Genomic DNA, 15113 nt, shown 5'->3' on the forward strand with positions numbered 1-15113 from the left:
CCTGGCCTGCTACATCGCATCCCTCGTCTTCCTACACGAGTTCATCGGTCAGTATGCATTATAGACACACGGCTCCCAAATTACATGGAGATTATTTATTTATTTTTATTAGAAGATTTTAGTAATGTTATATTTATAAGGTAAAGATTATATTAATTAATTTTATTTATTTATATTAAAAGGTTTTAGTAATGTTATATTTATAAGGTAAAAATTATATTAATTAATTATTTTTTTTATTAAACTATTTTAGTAATGTTATATTTATAAGGTAAAGATTATATTAATTAATTTATTTATTGTTTAAGGCAAGACACTACAGGCAAAAACTTTTTTTCATGCATTGGTTAGTTTTGGGCTGTTTGGCTTTTCATAACATGTTTTTTCAGACTAGTGGAAAGAAAACATGCAAAATGGACTTGTGTGTTTATTTTATTGCACTTTATCTATGTATGTTTTTACATTTTAATTACAATACATATCAAGATTTTTAAAATCTTGTTCATGTCCTTGTTCTTGTCATTTTAGTGGTGCTATATGTTTCATCTATGCTTTCTGCTCAAGGATTTGCTACTGTTTATATCCTATTATTGTCATTAAATCCTGTTGTTATTGAACGATCTTCGGACATGTGCAGGTAAAGAATGTGGCCACATTCCACAGAACCATTGGTGTTTTCCTCAGAGAGAGTTCAGTGTGAATCTCTAAAATGTGCCGGTCTTGCTGAGTCAGCATTCCAGCACGGCTGTTTCTGTGTCTGTAGCCGAGAGCGGCCCACAGCGCTGCAGAGGGAAATGCCACAATCCTGCTCTCATTTCCTGCTGCGCTGATGCTACTCTGTCAAGGTCTCTGTGTTTATCTGAGCGCTTCTCCATTTCAAGAGTTGCACACTTTCTTACGCGGAAGAGCAATCGAGGATTCACATATTTCTGTTATTTTCGTTTTAATTCAGCAGTTTTTATAATAGAGCAGCTTCTCTACTAACAAGCTGCTCCTTGTTTCAACAAGTATCGCTGTTTTTGTTTGCACATGTAGCTTTACAGCCGAACAAACTGAGGTGATACTCAAACACGCACTGTGTGTCAAAATCATTCATGCATTCCTGAAGAGACAACCTTGTGGCTTAGTTTTAGTATTGATATTCAAAATAATATAATAATATTTGGTTATTTAAATTGTTTTAGTTTAGTTTAATTTGTAGTATTTAGTGTAAAATTATCTTCTCGATTGTTTTTAGCACTTTTTTATAAAATAATGAATATAAAAATGTGAAAGTTTGTTTTTAAAATATAGTATTTTTTAATAAAATATAGTAGTATGCAAAATAATATTATAATTGGTTATTTGAATTGTTTAACTTTTTTTTTTTTTTTCTTTTTAGCTTTTGTTTTATTGGTATTATATAATATAAATCAAGCTGCGTAATTGTTTTAGACCGCAACAAAATTACTTTGGTTGGTTGTTTTTTTTTTTTTACACTCCAAATATTTAGTCCCAGAAGTTCCTTTTTGTGAATGCAGTTTTTATATAAAATAAAATAATAAATGTTACGTTAAAAATGGGGAAAAATATAAACTATTAGAAAAATATTTATTTTAAAATAAAATAAATCAAATCTTAATTATATAAATAATCTCAATTATAAAATAATAAATATAAAAAAGTGATTTTTTTTTTTAAATATAAATTTTAAACAAGATACAGCAATATGAAAAAATAATATTAGAATAATTGTTATTTAAATAGTTTAACAGTTTTCTAGCATTATTGGTAGCATTTGTATGTAAAATGTTAATCGATCTGGGGTGCGTTTCCCAAAAGCATCGTTAGCCAACTATGGTCGCAAGTTCCGTCGTTACGAACGCAGTTCAACGATTCGGTGTTTCCCGAAACCATAGTTCATTCGCAAACAGCGTCGCAAACTTACGTGGTAGGAACTACAGTTCTCCACCTGTGGTTAGAAGCATAGTTTCTTGTTAGTAAGACATATGGACTAGAGGTCGACCGATAGTGGATTTTGCCGATACCGATAGCTAGGTTGGACCACACTGGCCGATACCGATTAAAACCTGGAAAACTATCGGCATGGATTTTTGTCGATAACCGATAGCTCCAGCAATCAACTATCGGTGCCGATTAATCAGCAAAAACGATACATCGGTCGACCTCTAATATGGACTTAAGTAAATTATGCTCTTGGGCACAATAAGCAAGCAATAACGATACGCCCCATTTTTATAGCATCAAATTACTAGCTAAAATCAAACTTTTCACAAAAAAACGAACAATTGAGCATATATCAGCGTGATAACAACTACCTTAAATGACCAAAACCATCTTTTGGAAAATTGTATTGGAAGTGTAAATCTTTTTTTTTTTTTTTGACACAAGTCCCATTCGTTTACATGGAGAGGGCGGGGTTTATGACCTGTACTGCAGCCAGCCACCAGGGGGCGATCAAAGATCCCGCAGCTTCACTTTTCAGGACGTGTGAGGCACACCCGGTGGAGATAATGGTGTCCATCTCGGGCTCACGTTCACAGCGCACAAACAAGTCTTCTTTCAGTAGTGTTGATGAGGCATGTGTGGCACCTGACTACATTAAACACAGACTGGTCACCGGCCGCCTCGCACTGTGACACAGCTTTCCAGCAGTCACACAACACATTTCAGCATTTGATCTGATTCTCTGCTTCTACTGACCTTACAGTGGTCTGAGAGCATTTCACAAACACTGTCTTGGTGTCATTTCTGGGAATAATGGTTTAAAAAAGTGCCAAAGGCTTATTCAGCAGGGATTTTAAATGTCGTGAGCAAGAATAGAACCAAAGCCTTTTACATGAGCATGTGATTCAGACATGAAACAGACCAGACTCTTGGATCTAGAGGGGGTCGACAGAATGATCAGTGTCGCAAATGCCACAAAATCAACGTTGATTATAATCAGAAATGTTTCTTGAGCAGCAACTCAGCATATTAGAATATATTAGAAGACTGGAGTAATGATGCTGAAAATTCAGCTTTGATCACAGGAATAAATTACATTTTAAAATATATTCAAATAGAAAACAGTTATTTGAAATTGTAATAATATTTCACAATATTACTATTTTTACTATATTTGAGATCAAATAAATGCAGCCTTGGTGAGCAGAAGAGACTTTTCAAAAACATTAAAAAAATCTTACCAACCTAATTAACCTTAAAAACCTTAAAAAATTAGCATATAAATGTTAAAAAGACAAAAATGTTTATAGTGAATGTCACTTGAAATTCTATTAAGTATAATTAAATGTATTAATTAGAGCTGCCATGTGCATAACTTTATTCTAATATTCAAAAGTCATTCCCATGTAGAAAGGAAAGTAATGTTTATTGTAATGTTTATTGTCTTTTTTATTTGTATTAGTTATTTTTTTTATATATATGTCTATTTAGTTTTTATTATTTTTTATTATAATTATAAACTTATCAATTTCAGTTGTAGTTATTTCATCAACTTAAACTACATTAAAATGAGAAATGTCGCCTTGCAAACAAGCTGAAATAAAATAAGTAACATTTTTGGTTAGTTAATTTAAATATAACTATAGATTAACTATAATAAGCCTGGTCTGACATACTTGATATCGCAATCATAAACAGATTGTGTCTATTTTTTTATTACTGCACAGCAGCATCACTCCAAATGAATGGTGAACATTTATGTAAACTTTGCAATCTATTGAACCTATTTGTTAAAAGTAAATTATAGAACTGGGTATTTTTGAGATGAAGATTAAAATAAGAAATTGCCACAGTTGTGAGAAATACAGTCACAAAATGTCAAAATTAGTAAAAAAAAAAAAATCCTCGTGGATCTTTCAAAGATTTGATGCCACTGAGCTGGCAAACTTTTCCAAATCCTCAAAAGTGTTTCAAATCTTCTAAACATGACTCATCAAAATCTCCTCTACAACTCCTGGAAATTGTGTAAAGCCAGCCAATCAGATTAGAGCTTGCCAGATCACGAAACTCTTTGGCAGTTTTGTGTGTGGTATGTGTCAGAGTCAGTGTACAAACTGAGTGCAACATGGGCACATGTTCGACAATATCCCAGTGGAGACGCACACTAACAGCATTTTGATTTGTGTCCCTGACAGATGTGTATTTCATCGCCACCCTGTCGTTTGTGTGGAAGGTGACGGCCATCACTCTGGTCAGCTGTCTGCCGCTCTACATCCTCAAATACCTGCGCCGGCGCTTCTCTCCTCCCAGCTACTCCAAACTGACCTCCTGAGCCCTTCACTGTCTCCCAGGACCAGCGCTAGCTCACTAACTGCTAACTCGGCTCAGACAAGCCTAGAACTGCTGGAACTTCAGGTTTGATTCACCCTGATGCTAAAATAGCCCTTAGTCTGATTTTTCATTTCTGGTCAGTCTGGTTAGCTTGTGTGTTATGAGGCTGCCGCGAGTGCCGTTTGCTCTGAATCATGTAATTTCTCTAGCATTTAACTTTCAGTGAATCACTCTCCCTGAGGAAGACTAAACACACTGCTTAGCTTTGGGAATCGTCCATGAGACAACAGGGAAGTTTTTCCATGAGATTTAATCATCTATTGCTATTATGCGTCTCAGTTTTGTTGTGCGTTTGTATTCTCATGTGAAAAGGAAAAAAGGTAACACTCTATTTTAAGGTGTCCTTGTTACACACGTTACATGTACTTACTATTATAATAACAATTAAGTATGCATAATTACATGCAAATAACCCTAAGCCAAACCCAAATCCTAACCCTAACCATATAGTAAGTACATGTAGTTAATTAATATTGCTCAGTACTTATATTTATAATTACACTGTAACAAGGACACCTTAAAATAAACTACTGAATATGCTGATTCATGTGACTTGATCAGGTTACAAACAGAAAGTATCTGTTGTACAACCAAAAATAATAAATATTGGTAACACTTCATAATAAGTCCCCATTAGTTAATGATAGTTAATACATTAACAGAAAATAACCGACAGTTATTATTAAGTAGTATTATTTGTCAATGTTAAGGATTAGCAACTGTTCATTGTTTGTTCATGTCAGCTCAGGTACATTAAATTATATTCAATACATCATTTAATTTTAATAATATATAAATTAAATATAATAAGTATGAGTAAATGTTGAAATTAACATTAACTAAGATTAACAAATGCAGAAGAAATATTTTTAATTGTTACTTCATGTTATCTGATGAACTTAACTCATGTTAACAAATGGAAGCTTATTGTAAAGTGTCACTGGATTATTATTATTATTATTATTATTGTTGTATGTGTGACTGATGGAAAGGATGTGCAGCTTGTTCTCGTGCTAGCTTGAGTGTGTGATTGGACACTGAATTTACTAAGTTAACTGGAAGCAACCTCCGGTATTTGAATAGCACGGATGATACGGTGCCATAAAAAACAATGCTATTTTCACATCCCCCGTCTGTGTGCTTGTCCACTCATGTGGTGACCTCTGACGCTAGACCTGCTCCCCCATCTGACCACTATGAGCCGTACGCACACCTACACTTACAGACTACTCTCAATCACTGGTTTACAGGGCCAAACCCCATGATGCATCAGTCCGCACTGAACCTTGTAATCTTCTCCTCGAGGTGTCCTTAAAAGCCGACGTTTGTCTCTGTAAATGATCCCAAATGTGACGTGCACTTAACATTGATCACTATGTTGGTGTCTGTGTTTTTTGTAACTGTGCCATATCGTCTCTTTCACCTTCAGACACTTTATTCTGTCAAACTGACCGACTCTCGTCGTAATCGACTTCTCTTGCATGGATCACAGTTTGTACCGATTGTGATGTGGACCTAGACTTAGAGCGAATTCCATCATCTTCACCTGACTACTTTTTTTGTTTTTTATGTTTATATGAAAGTATTATTATAATTTTTTTTGGTAATGTAATCTGCTGAATTGTAAATAACAAAAGATGTCTCTTATTTATTAATTTTCTTATTTGTGTTGGAATTTGCACTCTTAATACTTGCAGAACAAAAAAGGGACGAATGTGTCTCAGGATAAGAAGTGTTTCAAATAAAAATCTTTTCTTAACCAATGCTCTGCTTGTTTCTTAATACAGTACAATTTCTGACCTTATTTCATGTAATATAATATTATAAACTTTTATAACATTATAAATGTTTTACTGTCACTTTTAATTGTATTAACTTGTCCTTACGGAATAAAATTATGTAATTTTTTTTTTATTGATCTCAACGTTTGAATAGTAGTGTGTGTATAAGTGTTCATTTCAATTATTTTTATTTTATGACGCTATCTGGATTGGAATACTAGCATTCTTACTATTACTACATACTATTTTTTAATAATAGAATGTTAAACAGTAAATGTTTTACTGTCACTTTTAATTGTATTAACTTGTCCTTATGGAATAAAATTATGTAATTTTTTTTTATTGATCTCAAAGTTTGAATAGTAGTGTGTGTATAAGTGTTCATTTCAATTATTTTTATTTTATGACGCTATCTGGATTGGAATACTAGCATTCTTACTATTACTACATACTATTTTTTAATAATAGAATGTTAAACAGTACAACATTATAAAATGTTTCAAACATTATTTATACACAATGTACTTACAGCATATATACTGTAATAGTACGAGTAGTATGCTATTCCAAACACATCCATTGTGTTTTAAACAGATTTATCATGTTTCACCAGAAGGGGGAGTCTCAAAAATGACATTCATCACTGCAGAGCTGACAAAAATTATAAATGCATTACAGTAATCAAACAGATGTTTTTCTCACTGAAACATTGAAGACAAACCTCCAATAAAAGTTTCAACCTTCTCTGTGCTTTTGGCCCACATTTAAATCTTAATTTTAGTGCTTTTCATGTTCCTCCCTGATTCTCCATCCATAAAATGGTGCTGATGAAAATGAGCTCTTTAGGTGAAGCGTATCATTACTCGTCTCTCATGTGGTACATTGTGTGGTGTGCCAGACGTTACAGTGCACACGTGATGCCCAGCTCAGCCAGATTGTCTTTATCCGACACTGGTAGCCTGTGTGTCCATGCCAGATCAGACCCAGAGGAAGAGCTGCTATGAGACTGAGGAAGAAGACGAGCATGTAAGCAAAGACATGTGCAGATAATGGGACCATAAATATGAGAGTGAAATTGTGTTGGAGGGACTAAGTTGTACTTCATTTAAAAATAAATAAAAATGTAAAAAAAATATTATTTTTCATGTGGTCGTTCCTCTCCTCGTTGTCTCTTAATTAGTCATTCTGTTCACCTGTGTTCCTTCCAATTCCCTCGTTATCCTGTGTGTTTAAGCCCCAGTCTGTTCAATCTGTGTTTGTCGAGTCAACATGTTGTGAACATGTGTCATCTTCCCTTCCTGGTGTGGATTTACTCCGTTTGGATTTAATAAAAGACTGTGTTTGCTATTCTATGTCTCCATCGTTCCTTCCGGCAGCATTACGTGACAGAAGACCTGACCTACAAACTATTTAACTACGTGTCTCCACTCCGTTTGTTTTCCGTTTTCCATTCAGTGTTTTGTGTTTCCTTCCCCATGGATTCCCTCACTGTCAAGTTTACCTCCATCGCCCGCAAGGACCTTTCCCTCTTGAAGTATGCTGTGGAGTTCAGCCAGCTCGCCTTTTTATAACTCCCTGTTCTGGATCGGGGCCAACTACTACCGCCCCTCGACCTCCCAGACACCACCAGACTGTGCTGGAGGGAGGCTATCATCCAGTGTCTGGAGAGCGTCTACCCCCGATCCAGAACACAGCCAGACCCAGAGCCCAGCCCACCATCACCCTGCTGCGCGGAGCTTAAGACCGAGCCCACCGCTGACGGAGAGCCAGAGCCATCGCCAGAGAGAGCGACAGTGCTGAGGATCGCCCCGGAGCCCGAACCTGTGACATCAGACAAGGTGCGAGAGCCGGCTACAGAGATCGCCACGGGAGAGAGCGTCATGGACAGTGAGAGTGCGGTGTTACGGCCTACACCTTGAGTGCATCTTCCTTCATGTGACGTCATGTCTCCCCTAATCTTTCTCTTTGAGTCTGATTGTTTAGGTCCGCCCCGGTGCACCTGCGTCTCATGGAATGAGTGATTACTAGCTATATAAAGGACGCTGAAGCGGAGTGTGGAAGGGAAGGAGATCCTCTAGCAAACAAGCTTTATTACCCCTTTTCCTTTTTCTTTAATTTTGGGTTTGTTTTTCTTTTTGTTGACTTTTATACTTTGGAGTTGCTCCGTGGTTTGGGGAAGTATATTATCCTTTGCTATTTATTCTATGTTCATTTGTGTTTCCCGTTTTTTTGTTTGGATACGTGTTTCCATTTGTTTTATGCTCCGTTTTGTTATTTAAATAAATATTTTTGCCTGGCATTTGGATTCACGTGTCCTCTTTATGCTGCATCCCCCTTTCTGGCTAAACTTAACAGGGGTTTGTAACAAATTGGGGGCACCGTGGCTAAGGGTGAGCTGTCTAAGGATCTGGGTAAAGGAAAATTGGAAAGAGACTTAATTGATTTGTATACCGACCTGCCCCGTTTCCTCCCTCCTCCGTCGGTGACCTCTGTCCCTCCCGTTCCTGTTTCCACGTCCAGCCAGGAGAGGGCTTCTGTCCCCAAGGGCATCCCCGAGAGCCCGGAGGCTCACAAAGGTCCACCCGCTCCTGCCTCCTCCTCCGCTGTCATCTGGCAGCCCCTCTGCTCGCCCTCAGCCCACCATCTATACGGTGCGAGACCCGCGGGTCTGCCATCCTCCATCGTCACCGTGGCTGGAGAATCCCTTGCCTTTGCCTCCAGCCTCTAAGCCCCGGACTCCGCCTCGGCCCGTCGACCCATCGGCTCCACCATGGCTCCTAGCTCCCTCCTCTCCGCCATGGCTCATCAGTCCACTGGCTCCACCGGGCTCCCTCGTTTCTCCGGCTCCGCCTTGGTCTGTCGTCGACCATCCGTCGCCTCGGGACTCCACTCCTCTGGCTGTGCCTCATCCCTCCGGCTCTGTCAGGCTCCTGTCATCCCTTCGGCTCCTCCTCAGTCCTCTGTCGCTCCGGCTCCACTGCGGCCTTCTGGATCCCCGCCTCCGCATCGGTCGCCGGCGTCATCTGCTCCGCCTCAGGCTCCGCCGCAGTCGGTTGGCCCCCCTGGAGTCGTCAGCCCTTCCTCCTCCATGGCTCCTCCCTCCGTCGGCTCCACCATGGGTCACCATTATGGCTGTGGCCTGGGTCCCACCTGGCGCCGCATGCTTCAAGTCCCTCCTGTCATCTCCCTGGCTCCTTCCTCCGTCTGATCCGCCCTGGCTCCTACGATTTTCCCTCTTTGGCTCCTCCCTCCGTCGTCACCTCCCTGGACTCTGTCTGCCGGCCGGCCGGCCGGTGTCCGTCCTCCTCCCAGTTCCCACCCGTCCCTCCCTCTGTTGGTTCTACACCTTCCGGGAGGGGGGCGAAATGTCAGGGTTGGACTGTCTTCGTGTTTTGCTCCCCGTGACCCAGTTTCTCCCTCATGTGCCCTTATTTGTTCGTTCCTGTTCCTGTCCTCGTTGTCTCTTAATTAGTCGTTCTGTTCACCTGTGTTCCTCCCAATTCCCTCGTTATCCTGTGTATTTAAGCCCCAGTCTGTTCAGTCCGTGTTTGTCGGGTCTACATGTTGTGAACGTGTGTCATCTTCCCTTCCTGGTGTAGATTTACCCTGTTTGGATTTAATAAAAGGCTGTGTTTGCTATTCTGTGTATCCATCGTTCCTTCCGGCAGCGTTACGTGACAATTACAGGCTTCATTTTTCATACTACTGCAAAATATATGATTATATTATCTATTGCAGTAGTATTAAAAATGAAGCCTTTTATTTATATTGCATTGTGATATTTTATTATTAAAGCAATATATTTATTATTTTAATCGGCAGACATCTGGGGCAAATGCTACCATGATGTGGCAAGTTAAATAATGTTGTTTTTTTCTAATTACGTTAATAAAACCGATTTGTTTTTCTTCATTAGCCGTCTTGAATTATTATTATATTTTGTTTTATTATGCATTAAAGACAAGGAAATGTTTGTTAATAGAGGTTGCTGATGGGTTAACAGTGTGAGAATAGTATTTTACAGTAGCTTAGACTCTTGGCCCATAAGACACAGATCCAGACTTGTCCTGCTGTATTCCATTGTGTACATCAACAGAGGATTTAGATGATGATAAATCAATTAAAGACAGACACGTGTTGAGTGGCAGAACTATTTATACACACTACAGGCTTTTAAAAGCTTCACCTCTGCTGGCTTAAGAGTTTTCACTTATGACTGTGATCATAACCACACCTCTAGCAACGATAATAATAAACACACTCATTGTGCTGAACACATTGTGTACGTTATCACACTTTTTAGGTAGCTACTTACCAAAACAAATAACAATTATTATATGAAATAGTATGAACACGCTTGTTCATTTGTTACAAAAAATATTGCAAATAAATGCTGTTCTTTTTTCTTTTTATTCATCAAAGAATCCTGGGGAAAAGTCACCAAACTATTAAGCAGTAAATTGGTTTTCAACATTGATAATAATCAGAAATGTTTCTTGAGCAGAAAATCAGCATATTAGAATGATTTCTGAAGGATCATGTGACACTGAAGACTGCAGTAATGATGCTGAAAATTCAGCTTTACATCACAGAAATAAATTTTACAATATATTAAAATAGAAAGCAGTTATTTTAAATTGCATTTCTCAATATTACTGGTTTTACTGTATTTTTTATTAAATATATGCGGCTGGTGAGCAGAAGAGACTTTTTTTATTCAAAAACAAAACTCTTCTAGGCCTTAAGCTTATATATATATATATATGTGTATAAAATAAGCATGTTTTGTACTTGCAATTTAGAAGCGGAGTCAGCACTGCTTTTTACCCCAGGGTTACAGGAAACCCTGCTATGGGGCTTTTTTTTTTTTTTTTTTATGGTATACATGCATGCACACATAATTCATCCTACACATGCAATTTGCCTACCAGGGAAGATTTTTATTATTTATTTTTAGGACATTTTCTTCTTTAACAGATTTCTGGTCTTGATGATTAGTGAATAATTAACCAGTGCACTAACTAACTAACTAAATAAATGAACCGTCAACTGAATTTGGAATAGCATAAAAGCATTGCAGAAATACTCTTGTCCACCTTATTTTTCAATGCGGATGTAAGCTGTTTTCGGTGAAAGTGCGAGACTTCTGGCTCTATCCGCTGTATGCCAAATACCGAAGTGCTGTAAACAGTGAAACTGTTTGCACTACAAACCAATGCGTTCATAATTAAAATAATATGGTGAGAAACACCAGTTTGCAATATCCAGCAGCAAAACGAGCTGTTTTGTACAGCTAAAAATAGCTGGAAGTGGATGAGACCGGAAGCCTCGCACATTAAATTTACAAATGACCACGCCTGCTCTTACGGGAAAAATAAGGTGGATAGCGAAGAATTCATCAATGATCTTTATTCCAATAAATAAAACTGAATTTGGAATAGCATACTAATAATCAAAGATATTGCAGAAATAGTAGGGATAGTATGCTATTCTCAGTGACCCTGTATGAGGTAACAGGGCAAAATGGGAAAAATGACAGGTTAGCGGAGAAAGTTTTGGAAGCGATCGAGCACATGCAGATTTTCCCATTTCCGAAACATGCCAAAAAGTTCTCCATGGGACGTGATATAAAGTGCCATTTCCATATGAAAGCTTTGACTTAAATACAAATGTTGCTATTGGAAAAGTCAAATGTGCTGTTGTTACCCAGACAGCACAGCGCCGCTTAACGGTGATGGAAACTGTGCTGCGAACCTGGAAAAAATGTCTCTAGCAAAAGATGGAACTGCAAATCCTATCGCCTGGAAGGATGCGTAGTGACGTATTCACATTTTGGGTTGCATAAGAGTGCTGTAACAGTGAAGGAATGTACATCTGCTAGACGTCGCTGTCTCGCAAACTCGTTCCAAGCGGCATTAGTCTTCCTTTACACCTCCAATAGTCAATTTAAAGTATCTGGTGCTCACAGTTTCCTATGCACATCACATCACTGATGCAACCGATGAACGCTTTAGGGGAAACTCTCTCGTGGGTTGTTTTCATACAAGTTTATGCAAGATCTATAGATCTAAAAATGATGGAATTCAATTAAGAAGTGATGCACATTGACTTGATAATGAAGGCCTGTGTCTAGACGTTTTCCAGAGGTCGGTGTAGGATACAGTCAGTGAGAGCAGCACTTCATTCATTCGAATGTTTAAACAAGTCAGTGTATCATATCACAGAATTTTCCGGGATAAACTTTACAACAGAGTTTAGCCAAGCTGGCTCACTCGACAGCCCCGTGCAGTTTATTTTGGCATCCATCGCAATCCCAGAATGCAGCAGCTTTTTCATCTGGGCACTGGGAGAAGCTGTTAATGTGATTTTTACTGCTTCGGTTTACCGAGTTGCATGTATTTGATGTAACCTGGTACTTTTTAGCATTTCGACTTTCATTTAGCCGTAATCTGTGTGATTTGATTTAAGAGTGAAACGGAGTTGCTGGTTCCTAAACACACTGATATGGTTGAGGGAAGTAGATCTGATTATATCTGATAATAAACCCTGATAAGCGTATATTGATATTCATAAACCTTATTTTATGACCTTATTTTATGCATTTAAAAATGAAAACATTGAAAAACTTTGGCTTTTCAGAAACATTTCACTGCTGTCCAAGTTAAGCATGTCAAATAAACTTTGAAACCATTGGATGAATTTCAAGAGTAGCCCAATATTTGGGATTAGAAGGGAAAAACTTCATAAATAAACCATGCCACATTTTCCATGGTACATGTTCGGAGTATAAACTTATTTAACCATAATCCTTGTCCTCTCTGCTTTATATATATATATATATATATATGTGTGTGTGTGTGTGTGTGTGTGTGTTATAAATATATATATATATATATATATATATATTAAACCACATTTAAATATATATCTTAAAACTCTCTATTTATTATTTAAAAAATAATAAGATATTTCTCTGATCCATTTATAACCAACTACTCCCAAAGTTAATATTTTGTGAATTTAATTCATTTTAGAATTTAATAATGAATGTATAATGTGTAAAAACAATGAATGAATTATGTTCTTTTGATGTTTTTCCTGTGAAAGGTGAGTTTGTACTATCTTTAGTTCAAATACCTTTTGCTATCTTGTTAGGCTAATGCAATACCATTCACACATTTTAAGTGTCCATACACTTTCTATGCCATTTGACTATATTTGAGCCCAATGAGAATGAATGTGCAGTATAGTAAAGCTGTAGCCTTGGTTACTTAATGAGCCCTGTTCGCTCACAACCCCGCTGTGTCTTCCTCGTCTCTTTCATGCATATGCTTAAACATCGCTCCTGTTTTCATTTTTCTCCCCCTCCTCTTCCCTTCAACGCTAATTTTTTCAAGCCCACAATGAAGTTCTTGTGCGCCACTGTCTGAGAGAAGCCGCAGAAATGCCTTGGCGCAGAGGCTGGAGACGTCATGGATTCCTGAGTGCGCGCTCTGCAGGAAAGCCCTGAGTCTCGGAGATGGAGCCGTTCCAGGTTTCCATGGCAGAGCGCACAAACAGGAGGAAACACTGAGGGAATCCCGTTATTTTACAGCATTGGCCCATTATAAACACCCAGAGCTGAAGAAGGAAGCCGCTCTTGATACTCAAGTCAATCCTCAGAGCAGGCAAAGGAGTTCATACCACACAGAGCTCTACTACTATTGCACACCACTCTTTTTTTTTTTTAGCACTTATAACGGAGTATTTGCTTTTTCATTCTCAGCTTTCTCCATCCAGATTTGTTTTTTTTCTGCTATGAACTGTACAGAAAGGCTATTTCTGGACTGTTGAATTCATTTTTTTTGTATATTTTCCAAATGTTTAGAGAGTCTTGGAGACTGATGCACTTCCACAGCATGAGGTCGATGGATCAAGGTATGGATGGCGCGTGCTGAAGTGTTGTGAATTACTGGTAATCAAGAATTTGATTTTTAACGTTTTCTTATAGCAAAACTGTTAATGCTAAGTGCAATGTAAATGAAATCAACTTAACAAGTAATGTAATAGACAATGAAAGATGTAAAGTATATTACAGTATGTACAGTAAAGGGCAATTACGTCATGAGGAAACTCAATGCAATATTACATGTACTTACATTACAGTACATGCAATATTGTGGGGTTTTGTTCGATTTAGAATTATGATTCATTCAGACTATTCTCATGCGTTTAACAGACTGTTTAGTTTTCAAAACCTGTGCATATTTTATATGAAGTTGCTTTTGTTTCTCAGACACATGGAAAATTGTGTCTCTGATTTTTATTTGTGCATGTGTGGAGGATAGTTTATTCAGAGAGAGGAGATGCACTTGGGTTTAAATAGCATGTCTGAAGTTTCATTGTGATGCACAAAACATGAAATGTCAGCACAGCTTTTACAGTTGTAATGATTTAATAATTGTTTAATAATAATAATAATAATAATAAATGGCCAGCTGAATTTGGATTGGCATACCAGCATACTACTATATGCAGATGTGGCAGAAATAGTAAGGATTTCCTATAGTTCATCATGACTCAACACCAGTATTGAATATCATGTTACATAAAATTCAGACACCTTGGCTATTCATAGATCATGCTGCAATGGAAAGTTCAGGTAATGTTTAATAACCCTAGATACTGCCACCATGTAAATAATCGCATCGTGTCATTTCAGTCTATAAAAGTCTGGATTTGTCTGGAATAACTGTGGGTCTAAAATTGCGGGTTATTTTCCACCTTTGTTCCAACAAATTCTCAGATCAGAGTAGGATCGGGACGTCTGATGGGATGGAAAGTGGTTTCATATTTTAAGGAATCATGTAAAATAGTATAACAGTGACAAGATAAATGACAAATTAAAATTTCTAGACAGACAGAGATAGATAGATAGACAGACAGACAGATAGATAGACAGGGCGATAGACAGACAGACAGGGCGATAGATAGACAGACAGACAGACAGACAGA

General features: G+C 37.7%; 2 protein-coding genes across 2 annotated transcripts in view; both read left to right on the plus strand.

Moving 5' to 3' along the window:
- The window catches only part of LOC107697879 (probable phospholipid-transporting ATPase IIA), a 66739-nt gene extending 62019 nt beyond the window's left edge, over positions 1-4720 (plus strand). The window contains exons 28-29 of the mRNA XM_016498723.1: positions 1-47; positions 4143-4720. The exon at positions 1-47 is cut by the window's left edge and continues 1 nt beyond it. Coding sequence (XP_016354209.1) covers positions 1-47; positions 4143-4279 — 184 coding nt within the window. The 3' untranslated portion in view covers positions 4280-4720. The remainder of the gene's footprint in view (positions 48-4142) is intronic.
- A 9169-nt stretch (positions 4721-13889) lies between these two features.
- LOC107697880 (nuclear factor of activated T-cells, cytoplasmic 2-like) overlaps positions 13890-15113 on the plus strand; it is a 44661-nt gene continuing 43437 nt past the window's right edge. The window contains exon 1 of the mRNA XM_016498725.1: positions 13890-14036. Within this exon, the coding sequence (XP_016354211.1) occupies positions 13979-14036 (58 nt within the window). The 5' untranslated portion in view covers positions 13890-13978. The remainder of the gene's footprint in view (positions 14037-15113) is intronic.

Source organism: Sinocyclocheilus anshuiensis, unplaced genomic scaffold (genome assembly GCF_001515605.1).
Source record: "Sinocyclocheilus anshuiensis isolate Anshui unplaced genomic scaffold, SAMN03320099.WGS_v1.1 scaffold78, whole genome shotgun sequence".
Lineage (NCBI taxonomy): Eukaryota > Metazoa > Chordata > Actinopteri > Cypriniformes > Cyprinidae > Sinocyclocheilus > Sinocyclocheilus anshuiensis.